Source organism: Anopheles maculipalpis, chromosome 3RL, assembly GCF_943734695.1.
Source record: "Anopheles maculipalpis chromosome 3RL, idAnoMacuDA_375_x, whole genome shotgun sequence".
Lineage (NCBI taxonomy): Eukaryota > Metazoa > Arthropoda > Insecta > Diptera > Culicidae > Anopheles > Anopheles maculipalpis.
Window position 1 is genome coordinate 20,112,291 of NC_064872.1, and position 19,344 is coordinate 20,131,634.

A 19,344-nucleotide genomic window follows, 5' to 3' on the forward strand; every position below is an offset into this window, starting at 1 on the left:
AGCTGATACTCTACTTGCCAGTCGAGCTCTTTCACGGTCAGATCCTCTGGCAAGCAAGTAATTAGTCTTTAAATAATCAAATTCGGGAAAGGAAGAAACATACTTCATTGGAGTTTCCGGCAGTGCATGGCACGAGCTGAAGCAAACATAATTCAAGAACATTATACAGTGCTTTCAATTCATAAAAGTTACCCTTATGACCAGTATAGGAAACATTATATTCCGGCCAACAGCAGCGACGCAGATGGTTTATCATTTGCTCATGCCAAATCCCAAAAATAGTAGTTTTGATTTCAGATTGTTCTTGCCTTTTTTGCTACAAATAAAAAATGTCAAAGTATTCCATAAAAGGCAAACCAAAGCCTCTCGAGGTTCCAGTGCCAATGAAAAAGAAGCAAAAACATATTTTTAAAGTCACAAACTGCCCGAACTCCTGTTTAAAATTAAACGTGCGATCTTTGTGTTGTTATTGCTTTTGAAAACGTAGCTGTTGTAGTTATTTCTCGGAAAGAAAATTATTTTCCAATTACTTATACGTGATAACGAAATTTTCCTTCATACTCCTCACATTTTTCTCCCTTCCATCCATCAATAAAACCTTCGAGAAAATGAAAAATTTCTTGAGAAAGGACTAGAGTTCTCGTTCGAGTGGTAACCTAGAAAAGCAACATTCAGTCCATCTTCCACGACACGGTCTACCTTCTCTTAAGTATATTCGCCTCTACTTGCTTCCCGTTCGGAATTGTTTGTTGCTTGCTTTCATTCTACTCCATCTTCATCAGGGGATTAAATTTCCTCCCGTCCCGGCAAGTGAATCATGTGTCACTGCTGCCGTCCCTGCTGTGTTTGTCTCTGCATTAGAAGCCAATAACGCTAACCCCCAAACGCGCATATGTAATCAATCTTCGCTCGATCATAAGCAAAAGTAAGTTAGAAATAAAAATCTTCCTCGAAATCGAAAAAAAAAAACATACTCGGAACGCAGCCGAAATAGCAGTCGACGCGAATCAACGCTGGATAATACTGTTACGCTTAGAGGGAACATTTTCAATAACTCAGGCCCAGTTGGGTACGGCGCACTGAAATAAAGGCACAATATATTCACCGATTGCTACCGACGAAAACCCCGGGCGCAGATAAGCATCGCTCAGCGAACGCGTGGCACTCGTTCGGCGAGAGTGTTCTCCAAAGACACTTCCTGTCGCCCGGTTTCGTTGATTTGGTGACTACGCAACAAACGTGATTTTACTCGCTCGCAAGCATGCAAACACACATGGAAACGCGGCGTCTAAATAGTATTGATGGGTTGCAAAAATAAGCATCGATTTGTGAGGCCTTTTGACTGTGTGAGTGTGGCTGCGAGTTTCGAATCCGCCAGCTTCCCCGCGGGTTTGATATTTTGATTTGCTTTCGTTTTCCCTTTTTTTCTTTTTTTCTTTTTTTTTTTTTGGAGAGAAATCCCCTGAGATCTCTGTCTTGCCTTATTCCCTCCCCAAGGAAGGCACGATCGCTTCGAATGTGCGATGCAAACACATACCTTTTTTTGGCCGATTTCTGGGGTAAGTACAATCTTTGAAGCCAACACCCGCCATCCCACCGTGTACAGCTTTGGGCGGTTTGATGGGATTCGGTATATTTTGAAAATTTCCAATTATTATTCGTCCTCAATTTTTTTCCCTACCCTCTTTGGGTGCTTTTTTGCGTCCGAATTCCCAGCGCAGTTTGCTGGCTTCTTCATCACGAGCTCGGGCCATGGGAGCCGTGGGCGACACAATGTGAGATTCGAAGCTGCTTGTGTGTGACTGCATGGCTGTGTGGTGCGGTGCCCTCTAGAAAAATATTCTATTTTGACTATTGAATTTTTGCTTCCGCAGTAGCAGCAGCAGCAGCTGCTGTGGATGAGAGTGGAGGGGGGGGGGGGATTTTTTTCTTCTTGGCGACATCTCGCAATGTCCTTCTTGGTCGATTGCAGTCGAGGACGATGAAGCCGAGAAAGGCGCTAAAGAAAATATTCAAATATCATCATAAGCTACCCTGCTGCTGTAGCTTTGGAGCGCTTTAGCTGAATGACGCCACCGTGGCTGCTGGCTGGAACTGGAATTGATTTTCACCTTCAATTATGTTGATATCGTACGGTTTTCTTTTACTATTGCTTCGCAGTGCCAAGGATGGGGTTTTGATTTTGCTTTTGTTAATATGTGTTTTTGCCACCCGTCGTTTGCTGTTGTATTCGTTCGCGGTGGGTGTTGTTGATTTGAGTCCAGGTTTTTGTGTCCTCACGACACAGAACTGCCATAGTGGTGGTTTATTGTTTGCCTAGTGAATAATACCGTTTATATTTATTCCCTGGAAACATCGCTTCACCATAATGCTATAACATATACGTATTCGAAGGATTCCGTTGTGTTGATTAAGGTTATTTTTGCTATAAAAGTAAAAATCATTTCTTCTTCTTTTCGAGTTTTTGAATCAATAACACAGAATTTAGAACAGTATATGCATTTAGTCTCAGACTGAGCGAACAAGTGGTCGTGTGACGCGTTACCTAAAGGCACCAAACTTGGGGAGATTTCCAAATGAGAATTTCAGGCTTTGGAAAGTGTTTGTTAAATTTTCTCGTTTTGATATCTCTCTTTGAGTATCCAGCGCATTTTCTATATTTTTTTAAAGTAAAGAATGGTTTGATGATAAGTGCAGGTGAACACTATACAAAAAAATTGCAGCACGCACCCGAAGAAAAATGCAGCAAGACCCTGCGGACAGGAGTCTGACGCAAAGAGACGAGATCTCTTTGTTTGTTGTTCAACATCGCTCTGAAGCCTGCGTTGGGCTTGGTAAAAATCATCATATTGTATTGATCATATTCAGTGGCTGATTAAGCATTGCCTCGAACGGACTAAAACTAAGCGAGATATCGCCCATTTTCCATGGATTAATGTGGTCCAAGAAACTCCCGGAAAATTTTTGCTACACGTTTTAACGTGTGAAATCGGCGGTAACTCGCTCATTTTTGGTTCGATCGAGGCGTTCTGCATGCCGTTGGATGCATCTTTGGATCACCCAATTAACTAAGTCCAACTCAGCCATACCGATCCATACCATACCGATTTTGATTTTTTTTGTTTGCTTGTTAGCAAGGTCGAGAAAGGTGCCATTGGCAAACTGAACTGAGCCTCCTGTAGATCTTCATAGACGCGGTTTGTACTGCTGTCGCGGGGATGGCAGTTTGGTGGAATTTACCTATCTAAGGACGAAAGGGATTCTCTAGCCGGTGCCCCTGGCGACCACCAGCTCCGCCCACAGGTTAATCCGCCACTCCGCCACATTGTTATCCGCCTATTATATTAGGTTAATCCGCCATATTCTTTTCATAAAGGTTCCTTAAAATTTGAACAAATTTTAATAAAAGTTTTTAAATTTATTTAGTTCGATTTTTCTAGGAAATACTGTTGCAAAGCTTAAAAGCTAGCTTTTGCCATCATTGTTTACGTTTCCTACACACGCTAGCAAAATTCAACATCAATCTTGCTTTTAACTAGAAAGACTTGACCTTTCGTCAAAAAGCAAACGCAAACTACTTATCAGTCTTGCCTCCTGTCCAATATTTAAAAATGAAGAGGCGTCTTCCGGTGCGCACTGGCTCAAACCAAAAAAGGTCAAAAATTATCGCTCCAACCGAAAGTAGATAGGCCTCTTCGTCTACGGTAAACGCCGTGAAAAAGTACTTCCTGTTTTACCACCGACCTTTTGCCTACTTGCTTGAGTTGACGTAAAATTGCTTTACTCGCAACCGGCACAAAAAAGCACCCTGAAAGCGCCCACAACTTCGACGAGGACATTTGCAGTTTTAAAAGGTTCTTCTTGCTTTTCCTTGCTTCATATCACGGACCAAAATCTCATCATTGCCGCCTGAGCTGATCGATTGCGAACTTGAGCTGTCTTATGTGTGCGTGTAAAAGAGTGTGGCTTGAAGTGTGGAGTTTAAGTAAAGCGAAGCAAATGTGAAGATGAAAAAGAGCTGAGACACAGAGAAAGAAAGCACAAATAAATGTGTTGAATGAATTTGAATGCTATTGGCCAGTCGAGAGCTTTTATTTGCGTGTGAGTGAGAGCTTGCAGTGCCTAAAAGCATTCCACAAAACGTTATAGGGCAACATCAGGTAACAGCCGGAGCAAAAAAAAAAAAATGCCCTTAACCTCCTTGGTAGAAAATGGACGACACAGAAAAAAAGGTCGGAAGCTAACAAATGGCTTCTTAATAGGCTCATTTGATGAATGTTTGGTTTGCTTTTATCCTGATGATTTGTTTCAGTGCTGTACGATCGGCTTGTGCGTTTTCGTCCGATTGAACGTTGTGCCGTCATGGCCTTTCCGATTGAACAGTGAGTGCCCAGTAAAACTAAACAAAAAAACTCATACCAATAAAAAGTTATAAAAAGGGCACAGCAAACAACATCCAAACGGAAGACGAAGATGAAACTCACAAACTAGCATGCCTGCCCAACATGCCACCAATCATTGGAAAAAGGATAATTTCGACCGGGAAATGGACAAAAAGGCGAAATAAAATGAAGCTTCGGCTCCTGATGGGATATCCTTCCGAGCGGTGTCAAACAAATATCATTTTTTTGGAGCTGTTGTTTCTGCTTCCGCTTGCTACTACTGCTGGCAATGCTGGTCAGGCGAATGTCAAGGATATTAGCACCACCGGAAATGAGCACCGCGTGGTACCTCAAATATTTCAATGCCTGTCAACAGCTTGTCGTTTGGAGTTTATTTTGTCGTTTCTTTGTAGCATCAGGTCCAGCTCCGAGTGTGTTTCTTGCAGTGCTTTCAGGGACCAGAGAATGAATCCGTTTTGGGCATGATCTTTTATTTCGTACGGAAGCGAAATCGACCGTTTCCTTTTCATTCCCCTCTCGAGCCGTGCGTCAAATCAGTTTGCAGAAATAAGTCGTTAGACGTTACTTTATATCGTTTCCTAGCGACAGCGTTTAAACATCATTTTCCCCAATGCTCAGTCCGATAGAATGGGAAAATGCAAAAGCATCCGCTTTCCAGGAAGTTTTCACAAAGTATTATGCAGCTAGGGTAAATGTTTGCTTCCGTTCGGAAGCGTAATATCTGGACGGGTAAGCCTTGCAGAGAAGAAACACAAGATCATTACATGTTGCAAATGGAGATGTTCGATAGTTGGGCGCTTTTGGGGAGTTGGGAGTAGAGGGTGCGATTTTGTGGGTAAAGTACGTTTAACTTGTGCAGAGCATCGTTTAGGAGCTTTCAAGCAAACTTTTGGTGTACTGGAACGGATTGCAGTTAAAAGCTGAATGTTATCAGTTTTCTGTTTGTTAGAGGAGTAATCAATGTTTGTGTTAAAATATTTTGGTTGTGTAGAAAGTGATTTCATGGAGATAATGAAGTGAGTAAATAAAGCCTCATACTGATAACTATCTGCTACTGAGTTCAGGTTAAAGTGCATTTTTGTATGAATTATGAAGAATGAATGGCAGACTGAGGGGTTAATCCAATAAGACGTAAAACAAATACAACAGAAATACGGCAATTCACCGGCATAATTAATTGTGAATAAATAGTATTTTATGTTTTTGTGACAAAGCAATTCTGTGATAACACATCCGTTACTTTTAAATGCTTCAAAGTATAGAAATTCTTCATTACCATTACATTACCTTCACGACAAGGATTTGTATAAAGTTCTTATTCGCGTGATCTCCAAAAGCCATCTTGTTCGCATTCGAGAGGAAGATGTTCAAAAGCAATTGGTCCATAAAGGTGGCGTCCATAAATTACGTTACTCTCGAAGGGGGGAGGGGTTACCCTCTAGTATTACGATTTGTTACACAAGGGAGAATGGAGGGGGAGGGCTGGTCAACTTTGTGTTACGTGAAAGAATGTTATATGTAACAAAATTTCGGGAAACGCTTATTTTATTTATGGCAATTGCTCCAAAATTGTATAATAATTTAATCAATGTCTCATCGTTTTGTGTATCAAATCTCTTTGTTAAAGTAAAAAAATTACATCTTCCTGCCGGTTTAAGACCGGCACCACTGTCGCTTCTACCACTGGACCAACCACTTTCCTAATATTTGGAATACAGAGTTAAATCATTTGCCATTTTATTCAAATTTTTATGTTCAAGTCAATTTTTGAAGGGAGATGGGAGGTACATTATCGTTACGTAATATTGATAGGGGGATTACGATGCTACCTTTTATCATAGGAGGGGGCAAAAAACCCCGATTTAACGTTACTTAATTCGTGAATGTCCCCTAAGTGTAGAGAGACATTGTAGGATTCACTACAATGGCAAGCTCTACGAAGTGTACGATATGATCTCACCAGCATTGAATTAGACTCACGATGCTACAGTGAGCTAGTCACGAAAAAGGCACCGCACATCCCAATCCCTTAAGTCGGGGCCACACACAATCGATACAGACCAAAACGAAACATCAAATTTAACAGTAACTAATGCTCTTCCCTGGCTGTGTTGCAAAACCATAAATTTTTTTCCGATTTTTTTTTCACAATTTCAAACAAATTACTGTACTTTGTGGTCAAATAAACTTTTTACAAGGTACGATACCTTACAGGTATTAAGCCTGGAAGGTTTGAAACCTGCAAAAAGAGCGAAACAAAGCGAAACAGTCAAAGAAGCGTTACGAAGCGTTACATTTTGATGTTTCGTGTCACCTACACCACCGGAACGGACCGGTGATCCGAAGTGCTACAGTCCATCGTAAGCAGCAATAATCCTTTATAAGACTTGAGACTGGAACGCCCCTTTATTCACTTTTAAAATGTTATAGTTTTATGTGGAATAGCATTTTAATAGGACTACAAACTAAACCTTTCTGCCTTTCCTGTTTCTTCTGCGCATTTTTTCAACTCTACTCTCTCTTTTCCCCGCATAACACTACTTTCTAAATAATTGGTTTCCGTCAAAGAAACTTACCTCCTTAGCAGCACCTAAAACTCGTTCAAAAATCACTTCCCTCAGCCTATGAGCTTAGTTCACGCATCCCCACGTGAGTCTGCAACATTCCCCTGTTTTCCCAGCAGCACTTTGGTAGCATCAATTGATACCTCGTTTGTGTTTATCCTCCCACTCTGCGTTCAAAACCGTAGGAAACTTTCACGCGCTACACGATTCACACTTGCTCGTGGGAGAAGGATGCCATCTAAACCTGCCTCATCCCATCCCACCCGATTGAGATCCTCCAACGCCCACAATGGTTGCACAAAGTTGAAAACAATCGGCCGCTTTATGCTTTTGGTCGGCTGAGCGCTACAATGGTAAACGGGATCGCTGGATATGGCCTCGTTCGATGCGATTTCCTGAGAGATCTCAAGTCTCACAATATCCCATGGGATGGATACAGATGAAATTCACTCTTCCCTCTGTTTCGACCCCCCATCCGTTCCCCGGTGTTGTCCACTTCATGCAATAGTTTGAAGGAAAGTGTGCCACGAGTTAAAACTTATAAGTTCAATTTAAAACTTTTATTCCCGTGCTTCCCGTGCACGGGCTGTGTTTTCTGGTGCAAGTGTCGGCAAAAGTCCGCGCTCCCAGTGGTGAACTTTGCCGTTCCGACGTCGGCGTTACCATCCGTGCCACGGCACGCACGGTGAGGAAAGCGTGGCACAGGCAAAAGGCAAACGTATGCATTTTTCGGCTGTGCATCTGTTGTCGTGAGCGAGCGAGTGAGCGCCATTGCTGTATGCCACCCGTTTGGGGAAACTTTTGTCTACCGCTTTGTATCGCTCCTTCTGCTAGGTACTGCCAGGGAAAGCTTACAGACGGAAAAAGGATTCTTTGTTTCAAAAACTTTAGCCTAATGCCGCACAAAACGAAACAAACGAACGGATCTGGAACGACCGGTGCAGAAAGTAGTGCGAAGAATGCGCTCCGTTGGTCATGAAAAATAAAATCAAAAGCGTCGACAATACTTAAGCCGGAAAGTGAAACAGCATCGTCAGTGAATCGAGGGTTTCAAGCCCCCTGCTTGCCGGTTCGTAGCACTGTACGGGAAGAGGAGCAGTTTTTTTTTTGTATAATGGCAGCTCTAAGCAGACAAGCAGTGGGTTCATGTTATATTCAAATACCGGGACCGGATACCGATTCGTAGCACAAAAGTGTACCGTGGAAAATGAAGTCTTGAGGCAGCTGAATGGTGCATTATTCATACCGATGACCAATGCTATATTTATGGCCATGATAACACCATCACCCATGAATATGTTACTTTCTTAGCTAAATGTGCTATTTTATGTTAAAAAATAAAAGTTTTACTTATTTTTTTTATTATACGAGGGAAACCTTATTGCACCAATAAAATTACGATTTAGTCCAATTTTTCACACCCTGCTACAACTTTCACATTTTCAAGGGCTTGTTAACCTACAAAATTGGATCGGACTTTTTGCAGATCTTTTTAAACGCCAAATTCAAACGATGCAATCAAAGACTATCCTTTTAGTATTAAATGTGCAATAGTCCCAACTATGGCTCTTTCACATGTGGCTAGACTGCATCGCAGCAAAATAAACCAAACAACAAAAAAAGGCAACATTCAACCAACGAAGTGCAAGCACAACGTTCGAACAATGTCTCTATCGATACTGAAGCGATGCATCGAATGCACCGGAAAAGCCATAAAAATGTCACAATATAACTCAGTCACTTTCAGTGGAATGCTATCAGTTTGCATTCGTTTTTTCTCTTTCCCCACTATCTCTCTCTGTCTCCTTCCCGCGGCTCAGTCTCTGCTCTCCCGCAACCCTTGCCATCGTATCAAATTTCGTGGCTTTCCCGGAAGCTTTTCCAGTGGCTGCACATCCATATTTTATTACGAGATGGCCTTATTGTCGAATCTGGATTTTTGTTTGTTTGTTTAAAGGGGATAGAAATTACGGGTCATGTACGGAGGAGGTGCAAATGGACGTTCCTGTCTAGGTATGGGAAGCTTTTATTTAAAGTGAATTTTTCAATATAAATAATGTTTGTTTTAGTGATTTAGTTAACTTTAACAGATACATAAACAGATATCTCACTTATCATAAATGTTGCGGGTTGAAGCGCTGCTTTTTTCTCAAGTTTCTTTAAATAAAACCACTTGTCTATAGCTTTGGTATCCTTGTAAGCTGTTCACACGGTAGTATAGAATTTTACATCTGTCAGGGCTCTTTCAACGATTATGGCCTACTAAGGATGATCCTACTGGTCGTTGCCGTTTTAATTCTTGCCCAACGGATACGATTTATCTTCTGCTTACGTAACGTGTAATGAATCTTCTTTCATGCCCATATTTAAGCATGACTTGTTTTTCTAACTTGTGCGACTATTTATTTTTCGCTCCAGCTTCTAACAACAAACCATCTCTTATGCTCAGTCCAGAATTGATTCTGCGTCTATTGGACGTCGCCTTTTATACACAAATACTAATTGAACTACAATTGAACTTTATGCCTGAAAAGTCCATTATTCTATCTATTCTGGAGGAACATCGAGGTGAAATGCGGGATGCAGAAAGCAAGCGTAGATGACATTGTTGCTCCAGTGATGATGTGCCTGATGATGTGATGACTGCCAGAAGGTAAATTTTTGCCTAGAGATCGTGAAACTACTGTTTGGGCAAAGCCTTAAGCCCAACTATCTTTGCAACCTGTTGTTCTCATTGGACAATTTTTGATTCAGGTAAACTCCTTGTCCTTTGTCTTTTAACAAACAAGAACTCTTGGTAAGCGATTTTCTTATGACGAAATAACTTGCTAACCGAAAACTTTTGGTCGATAAAGTCCTTCAAAAGAGCCTTTTGGTGGGTGATTAATTTTGGTTGAGGAAATTTCTCAAACAATGTCACTGTATTTAGAAACTGTTAGGCCAGTGAGACAACAAAGCGTCTAAATGTTGTTTAATCTTGGCAAGTATGTTTTCTTGAGTCAACTTCCTATGGGAATTTCCAGTAAATAATTTCCCTCGGACAAAGCCTTTTGACTGACGAGTTCTACTGGGTAATAATCATCAGTCCTTTGAGTTTATCTAAGGAAAGGCTGGATCTAATTTAAAAAAATCTTTTGTTATCAAGTTAACACACTATAAATAAATTGTCTGTTCTATCAACATTCATAAAAAACGCTTTTTTTAAATACGTTGTGAAAACATGTCTTGTGATACTTCAGCTGTACTTGCTATTTTGCTGTTATTGTTTTTGATTATCAGCTCTGATTTTTTTAATTTAAATTCAACAATTTTTATTTCGTTTAAGTGTGACAGCTTGCACCATTTGGTCAACACTGCAAATGTTGATTGTGTAAATAAACTTTACGGGGCATTCAATTTTTGTTTTTTTGCCATGTCCTGGGTATTCTCGGTTAACTTTTAACAATTTGTTTGTACAATTTTAATGCATATTTTCTACCATTACCGTTTTATTTTCCTATTTAAACATCTTTCCTGTGTACAATACTATTGCTTCATCGTATCGAGATGAATGAATATCCCTTTTTCTAGTCAACTGACCTTATCATCGTACACTACACTTACACGGAAATCACAAGCCATCGTTACGCACAGGTGCAAATAACCGTCGTTTATTGTAATGTTTCGCCAAACGAAGCTATAGGCAAGAAGCAGCAGCAGCAGAATTACCAGCACCAGCTGTATATGATGGGAGGAAAAATTACATTTTCATTGACAGGCACCACAGATACGTTCCTCGTTTCATCCGAATGCGGTGTGAATTTGCCCATCAGTGTAGCGTTATGGATCGTACGAATCTAGCGCTCGAACGAGTGCTGCGGTATTGTTATCACCGGTGGGAGCATGTGTACTCTAGAGCGAATGACACGTGTCATGGATTGATAGATGAGTGGATGTAACGCTAGCTCGTTTTCGGAGGAAAGCCAGGTAAACTAAGGCGAGATAAATATATAATCCAATCATTAAAGTAAGTAGTTTCAACCGTATCAGTTGGGACTATTATATCCGACTTAAAATGCGTTATAACTTATTGATTATGTTCAGCAGAAGGATTATTTACAACAAACTCTCAGCTGTAAGAAGTCGCCAATATGAAGAAGTACTGAAAAGCATCCATAAACATCCGCTTCAGCTGGGAAAACTCATATTCACGACCGTTCAAAGTTGATTTGCACTTGCATTCACATCCGATATTAAATTACAGTTGCGATTTGTGTAGCACTCGGCCGAACCTGCCATGATCCTCGGCAACAGCAGCAGGTAAATGCAAAAGCTTATACAATCCTGCTCATTGTGCAATCATCATGGGTTTGAATTTATTTACACAATCATCCGGGAAAAGCTTACCATTTGCTGACGTTACCCTTGCGTTCGCTAGCAACGAGCATTACTCGATTTGATTCATTGATATCCATCGTGGAATAGTTGCGATATGAATCTGACACTGGTATCGGACATTATTTATGGTTTGAAAGAGCCTAAGCCATCTGCAACGTCCCTGCGGTGTAAGGGAGGTTGGATAATGCTCTGGTGAAAGCGGACCGCTCAGCATCGACTGTGTTAGCATTGATTAGCGAGTCTGTGCTAAACCTCCCCAGTTGCAATTGCATTCGCACATGGGCGGAGGCCGCATTGATGATGGTGATGCTGATGATGATGATGATGCAATTGTTAAGCAGATCACAAATTTGCAGTTGCATCGAATATGAAGCAGCTTATAAGCGACTGACAACACGGCAACAGTCCTTCCTTTTTTGAATGTTAAATTGGCTTTGAAGCAAATTTCATGCCATCAAGCAAACTGTGCATTCTTTTATTTGTCCACTCTGTTACTCTCGGTTCGCTTTATTGATCAACTGACCTTCATTCTATTTCGTTTATCTCTCACCGTCGTCCTTTCGCCGTGTCCTGCTTCTTTTACCTTCTACTCGGCACGCTGCTGGGAGCAATCAGTACTTTATTGAGCCTCACGCCCCAACCGAGGAACAGCAGCAGCAGCAGCAGTGACGGCAACCATAAATCCGTGCAAAACGTGTAGAGCAGTATCGGAGCATGGAGTTGCTTTAATAGCAAAACAAAAACTTCAAAAATGACCTCACATCCGGTTCGGAGAGGACATGCGCACCGGGCACCGTACTCCGTGAGCTCTGATGAGCGTAACTATGAGTTACACTCACTATCGGAATGAACACCTCACAACTCACAGCTCACTTTTCATACAATCCCTTGAGCAAAAAGAAGGCAGACAAGGTTGGGTAACGATCTCAACCCAGCGTACACCGGTTTAGTTCATTGTAAACCGTGTACGGGAACGTATCGGAACGTGTGCGTGTGAGGGTGTGTGGCTGTTCGCGAAATCGTACCGTGAAAAGGAGACGCCTGGTCGGTCGTAGCCGTACCGTGCAAAGGAGACGCCTGGTCGTTGGTAACCAAAGCGCACAAAAAAAAGGAAACGCCTGGTCATTCGAAATCATACGAAAGGAGACTCCTGCTCGGTGACGGAAGCACCCGGTCAGACAGCTTGGTGTGTTGTGGTGTGGAAAATTCGCTTGATTCTATTGACCCAATTCGTAATGGTGGTTTGAAAATTAGATTCACTTCTCTAGTCGCTTCAATATTCGAGCCGCAGACTATTCCCGATAGCTGGTTTCGGTAGCTGTCAGCAGTGAATGTTCCAAGTGCATGGTGGTAGGTGTATGTATGAAGGCAGCTGAAAGCCTAAACAAATTGGTGCCTATGAAAAGGTGCATGTGCATGTGGTTTCTAGGAAAATGTGCAAACGACGAAATCATTTCGGGCAAATAAAAATGTGAATTTTGTTTATGCTAATTCATCCTTCCACGAGTGTTCCGGGTGGTTGGTAGTATTGTTTTGATTGAAGTTTCTGTGGTTTTGCTCATTTAGAAGAAAGGAGAGAGAAAATTTCCTCGAAAACGTCAGTGCGTGGGAATGTAAAACAGGCGTGCAGGGTGAGTGGCTTTTGCTAGTGTTAAATCGTAGAAATGATCCCACAGGAATTGCGCTGCTGGATGTAATGAGATCCAGCTTCCTACCAGCTACAGGTACGTTTCAGCCATCGTTATTTTCCTATGTACTTTTTGTATACACTGATTAAAAAATACATGGCTCTGGTAAAAACATGTTTTGCGGTAAGATGCTGATCTTATCAGGCGCTACAACCGCTTTACAGTCTTGCCCTGCCGTAGCAGAATCCGGAACCGCTCATGGTCCCACGCCGTCTTCCGCCAATCCGTTATCCCGGCCTAGATGGCGGATGATTCCACGCCATCCTCCCACCTCAATCTGGGCCTACCACGCCTCTCCTGTCCGTGTGGATGCTGATGGTGAAAGGAAATGAAAGGAAAGGTCAATGGAGGGCTTATTTTGTCTTTTCAAAGCTCCATTTCATTGAAATTTGCTAATTGTAGAATATTTCCCTAGCAGCACGTGCCTTCCACATTCCATCGCTTGAAATGTTTCATTCACACAGGCACTGAGAGCAAACACAAGGGCGGAATCAGATTGCAAACGAAAATATTGCGTACGAGCGATGAACGTAAAAATCAAACGAAACTTGTTTTTGATGCCTTGTGTTTGCGAACAACGAATAAATACGAAAAATATAACAGAAAGGAATATATGCGCAAACAAAGTAAATGAATACGAGTTTCGCTTGAGATTTCGCTTGGAAACACCGATTGATATGGTGGTTGTGTTTCATGGGAATAAACTGTTCCTGAAACCATTTCCGAAAGGCAAGCAAAACATGAAATCAAATACAACTCGATTTCACGCGGATGTGGTCAAAAGCTGATCGAGATATACTCTGATAGAATGAATGGCAATTTATATTACCCGTGACGCAACCTCTTTGTTATTGCTGCTGCTGCGTTGGTGCTTTCGTTGACTTCAGCGCAACGTTTGGAGGCTCGCGGTCCGTGAAATGGAGCTGGGCTTTTTGCATGGCTCAACTATGGCAAAAGAAAATTTGTATTTACAATTTTGGGTACGGAAAAAGAAAAGGAAAACAAAATCATTCAATTCATCTTCGTTCGCTCGCTTTGAATTGGGAATTGTTTGTCTGGTGTGAAAAGGGTTTCCATTCATTGTTTGGCACACAATGCTTCCCATGATGCTTTGATGATTTTTTGGTGGGGTGCAGGTTGTACCGGAATAGCACATTTAGTTGATTGAACTGAAAAGGTTGATTTATGCGAGCCATCTGTTTAACATAATCAACTCCAATAAAAAGCAAATCATCCAATTTTACAGTAAAATGCGGCTGTTAAGCATTTCGCTTTCGATGTAAAAAAAAATATTATTTACACAATTTATCGTGATTCGATTGCAAATCGGTCTTTGAAACATAAGTAACCTGCTTAGCGAAAATCAGATCTTTTTTGTTTACGAATTTATACCGCAACTTATCATCAAAGCAAAAAAAAAAAAATCGATACAGATTCAACCCGGGAGGGATTCCGGTTTGCAAAGAGAGGTCAACAACAAGTTAATGGATTTTGTAATATCCTTGCATCCCGAAAGGATTAAATTACGAGCAAATGAAGAGTGATGGTGAACTCATTTTCACCACAGTGAACACAATCCCTTTTAACTCGTTTTGCTGTTTCCATGTTTTTGTGGTTTTTTTTCTTCCATGAAGCATTCACGGATTTTGAGAAGTGGAAAAGGAATCCGAACAAAACTTGGTTATTGAAAAAAAAAAAAAACACCAAAGATGTTCGCGCTTTGCTCACGTTCGATTGTTCTGGACGAAGGGATATCATCCTCTTTCGGTATCGATGATGATAGGAAACTTGATCAAACAAATTTTTGTTAAGGAGGTGTTAAATGGCTGCTCGCTTGTTTATGGCTTTCCTTTTTGTTGTGTGAGAAAGTGTGGTTTTTCGTGGAAAGTTATTTGACGCTGGAGTTTTTGTTCTGAACTGCGTCACAAAGGTGAAATAAGGTATATTGAACATTGAAAAAAATCGATTAGATAACAAAAATTGATGTGTAAACGCGATTAACATCGCTGTTTAAAATCATGCATGTATAATGTATAGCAACACATCGTTATGCAGATGGTTACTTGAACCATACGAAAAGGGTCAACTGATGTTTATATTTGTGATAGATCTAATGAGGATGGTCCACTGGTCATGTGAAAATGAGCTTTATGATAGCTAATATTTTTAACTAATGACAAACGTAACTAATTGCAGAATTTAAGGCTTAAAATTTGGAAGTAAAACCGCTGATATTTATAATATCTCAAAACTGCGGTCGTAATACGCTTTTAACGTATTTTAATTGGCTGATGAATAATTAAAAGGAACATAAATTACAACAAAATAATAATCCAATACAGATACTACTTAACCAACATACTCCCTACATGGAATAAAGACATAAAACCCATTTCAACGACTCTATTGCGTGTATCGATCACATTACATTGCGTTCGAAACACAAGCACAAACCAGAACCGCATTGTGTGTAGTATGCCCTTATTGGCACACTACACAATAATCACGTGATAAACACATCAACAATCCATTTCCCTTTTTTTCCACTTTCTCACAAAACGCACAAAAAATATCACCGCTTCGGACGAGCGTTAACATGTTTAGCACCTCTTTTACCAAACTACTCATATCTTCCAACACCATCCCCTCCCTGCCGTGCGTGTTGATAATTGTCCACAGTGGAGTCATTGAGGTTGGGGTAAATTATTATTATTATTTTTATTATTACTGCTGGTACTATTCCGTAAAGCCATGCTTATTGTACGCCATTTAAAACACTTCGCCAGCCGAACCCGGCAAACAATAAACACGTTTCAGCTTAAACGATTTACCTGTCCGCTTTAAGGGTGTGCTTCCTGGGTCCTCTTGCCGCAGCCAGCTGCAAAGTTGCAGCATTTTGATGAGGGTCCCAGCTATTATTTATACGAGCGAGTTTGGCAACGTACTGCGCTTTATGTCCTGTAGCTGTTGGGCGGTCGATTAAGGGAAGGATGGCGGCTGGCAGGAGCACAAAACTTGTCACGTTCATTGGTATCATAAATTATAAAACTCATTATCGCCATGTTGTGAACAATTAATTCAATTATTTTGCCATCGACAGGTCCAAACACTGACTTGCTTGGTTGTACGGTTGGGTGATGGGTTAACTGGTACTTAGGAAAGGGAGTGAAATCGCAAATAATTGAGCTCACTATTACAACACAACATTTTCAATGTTTGGGAGTGTTTTATAGTTTAGATAATGAATGTATGTCGTTCCATGCCGCGATGATATTCGTGTTAATTATTTTATCAGTTGTTTTTGGTGGCTTCTGAATGGAGAAAGCTGTATGTTCGCAGCTCAGTTAGATGTAATTTTCGTTTGTCATGGAAAAAAAAGGATGCTAAAATAACCACTTGTCTTGCGAGGGAGCATTGTTGGTGGTTTAAAAACTCCTTTGTTTTGCATGGGTTTATTAAAACTTTGGGAGTGATTTGAACTAAAGGAACCCGGCCGCCTGAATATATGCAAAACTAAGTACAGGCCACACAGTATGTTTTGAGTATAAGTAAAAGAAGTTGAATAAGTTAAAAGAAAACAAAGATTAAGCTTGAATTCCGGTGGGCCAACGGTTGAATATTCCTATCTATGTATTTATTGTCCTTATGGATAGCAGGTCACTTGGTCAAATGCTTATTTTGATTCACGTTTCATGTTTCAATCGGTGTCCAGGGTTCATTTTGAACAATTTCTTCGAACAAAGTTAACAAATAGCAAACTGCTAGGCCTAGCGCCTCTGATCTGTGTTTATGTATGTGTCGTGAATTCAATGCCGCCTGTGATCATCATTAACCGGACATGGCTCGAGTTGCATTTATAAACTGTATCCGCGGTTAATTTATCTTGTCCACGTTCATTCATGTATTGCGCAATTTTTGTGACGTTCCGCTTCAAGGGGACCTCAAGCAGTCTGTTGAAAATAAAACAAATATCAAATATCAAACAGCTGGAATTAAGTTAATTGATGCATTCAGTTTAAGAGTGAGTGATTTTTTTCACAAAAGGCAGGAAATTTTGCAATGCAAAATTCATAGCTTAAGGCGTTGCTAGTAGGGCGGCCCGGTGGTACAGGTGACAGCGGCGCCGGTCTTCAAACGGCAGGACCGGGGTTCAAATCCCATACGGACCGTCTCCCCGTAGTGAGGCCCGACTAACCAACTACGTGGTATCGGCACGTCTTCTAGTAAGCCATTCCATGGCCGGCGTGACCTTAGAGGTCGTTAAGCCAATAAGAAGAAGAAGGCGTTTTATGTGTGAAGGGATAATTTAATGTATGAAAAGATTTGCAGTTTTTCAGAAATGAATGCTGAATAAACAATATCAAAGCATTCCTACTTCAATTGAAACGACACAAAAATGACCTAAACTTTATGATGATTACATAATCTCTTGAAGACAGTCCACTAAAGGCACATGGCTTGAGATCTCAATTTAGTTCTAACCTTTTTTTGTCAGCATTTATAGCTTTTTCTATAGGCTCCCACTCGGCAATCTTATGAAACTTTACCAGAAGCTTTTAGCAGACGGACACTTGAAACTATCCGGTCCGGTGTGAAAAGCACTTCTCATGCAGATCGTATAGCGTTCGTTTATCTTCATTTACCCTCGAGTAATGCACTTCACTATCAATCCACACCATTCAAACACCTGAGGACCGAGCCAACGAGCCAGCCAGCCAGACCGGCAAGCGATAAACAGCAAAAACACACCAGTTGGGAAAACTTTTCCTTCCCAAAATCTTACCCCCGGAGATGGACGACGGTGCGACGAATGGAAGTGGCAAAAGCCATCTAATGACTTCTCGTAAGGATGGGGACGGTGAAGCAAACATGATACGATAGTTTTCTGTGAGCCTCTTGCCGAAAGTGGTGGATGGGAATTAGACGGTCGATACAGGCAGTCAAGTAATTCTGCTTTCCTTGGTGGGTGGTAGAAGATTGTCAGCTGTCGTCTTAATTAAGCTCCTTTGCCTTGTCCATCTTGTCGTGCGATCGATTTTCCATCTTCACATCACCAACATTCTAGGTTTCGGGGGGCGGGAAAGCATCTTCAAGACTATACCTAATCAGTGGTTTACTGATACTTCTCGCTTCTGTGCAAAACATGCATGACAATCTAATTATTTTGTAATGTTCCCCACAGGAAGTAGATGGGCTGAAGAATGGGTCGAGCAAGCAAGTGCTCCGGATGCAGGAATTATAAACCACCCGTTGGAGGGTTGTGTTACCCTCAAACCCTAAAACCACTTGCCAACATTGAATTAATGGTCAGAGTATAAACTCGAGCCATGTGAGTTAGCCCGGAAGCATGGGGTAAGATATTTCAGTAAGAGAACGATACAAAGTTAGTTTCAAGTTTCCCTGATGTCTTTCGGAAGTGTCGTAGGTCCTGTTTCTTACTTGGCAATTCCTGAGCGGATTACTTTCCCGGCAGTGCTGACAATACCAGGGCCAAAGTTGAGCCTCGTTCACAACGCAACTGTTGCCCCATTAAAGAAATATTGAGTCATCCTCTGTGACACTGGCAGTATTCCATCCTGCTTTGGACAACCAACTCACACAAACAGCATATTTCAAGCTAAAAATGCAATTCTCTCCGTTCCTGTTAGTGGCTCGCCCTTCACAAGCCTACCCAAGATCGGGCAGTTCCGGAAAGTTCCGCATCAAACATCGCCCACTCTCTCCCTCTCTCTATCTCTATCTTAAAAGTACACCTGCAGTCGTTGGCAAACGCGAAATGGGATGCGACAAAATTGACAGCGATGCCATCGCACAGGATTGCTACCCGTCTACAACAAATTAGTTCAGCGTCAGTTCCCCGTTCCTTTTGCGGGAGATTGTACACCCGGCACTGACAGCTTCCAAACTCCAACTCCCGGTGGACCTCTTTAGCGATAGTGGTGAGGTTAAATGGGAACCAGCTTACGGTGCGTGCTGCGTAGCGAAATGAACCCGTCAACTCGTCTTGGTCCGCACTCGTAGCTTGAGCTCGGGCTGGGCGCTTAGGATGCTTACGTCGAAATGACACTAATTAGTAAAGCTGTGCTCGTCATGGACTGGCGTTCGCAGTGAAATGTGTTGTGTCATGTGGTGAGCAAGCGATTCAGTGGAAGATGACTTTCGCAAGAGTTTTTTCGTGCGTGGTGGAGAGAGCAAAGTAAAAACGTAACTCTCCACGATAGAGATGATGAAACTCTTCAGAAAGTTGAACAATTTTCTCAAAATCCACCGCTTCAAGCGGTCCTACTGTTTTTATACCATCCAAGCCAATCC

The 19,344-nt window shown here is 41.5% G+C and overlaps 2 protein-coding genes across 2 annotated transcripts in view; one reads left to right on the top strand and one right to left on the bottom strand.

The window, feature by feature from the left end:
• LOC126565490 (uncharacterized) overlaps positions 1–19,344 on the bottom strand; it is a 500,287-nt gene that overhangs the window by 119,592 nt on the left and 361,351 nt on the right. The gene's annotated exons all lie outside the window — the stretch shown is intronic.
• The window catches only part of LOC126565047 (zwei Ig domain protein zig-8-like), a 27,172-nt gene continuing 20,779 nt past the window's right edge, over positions 12,952–19,344 (top strand). Inside the window, exon 1 of the mRNA XM_050222186.1 lies at positions 12,952–13,068. Coding sequence (XP_050078143.1) covers positions 13,041–13,068 — 28 coding nt within the window. The 5' untranslated portion in view covers positions 12,952–13,040. The remainder of the gene's footprint in view (positions 13,069–19,344) is intronic.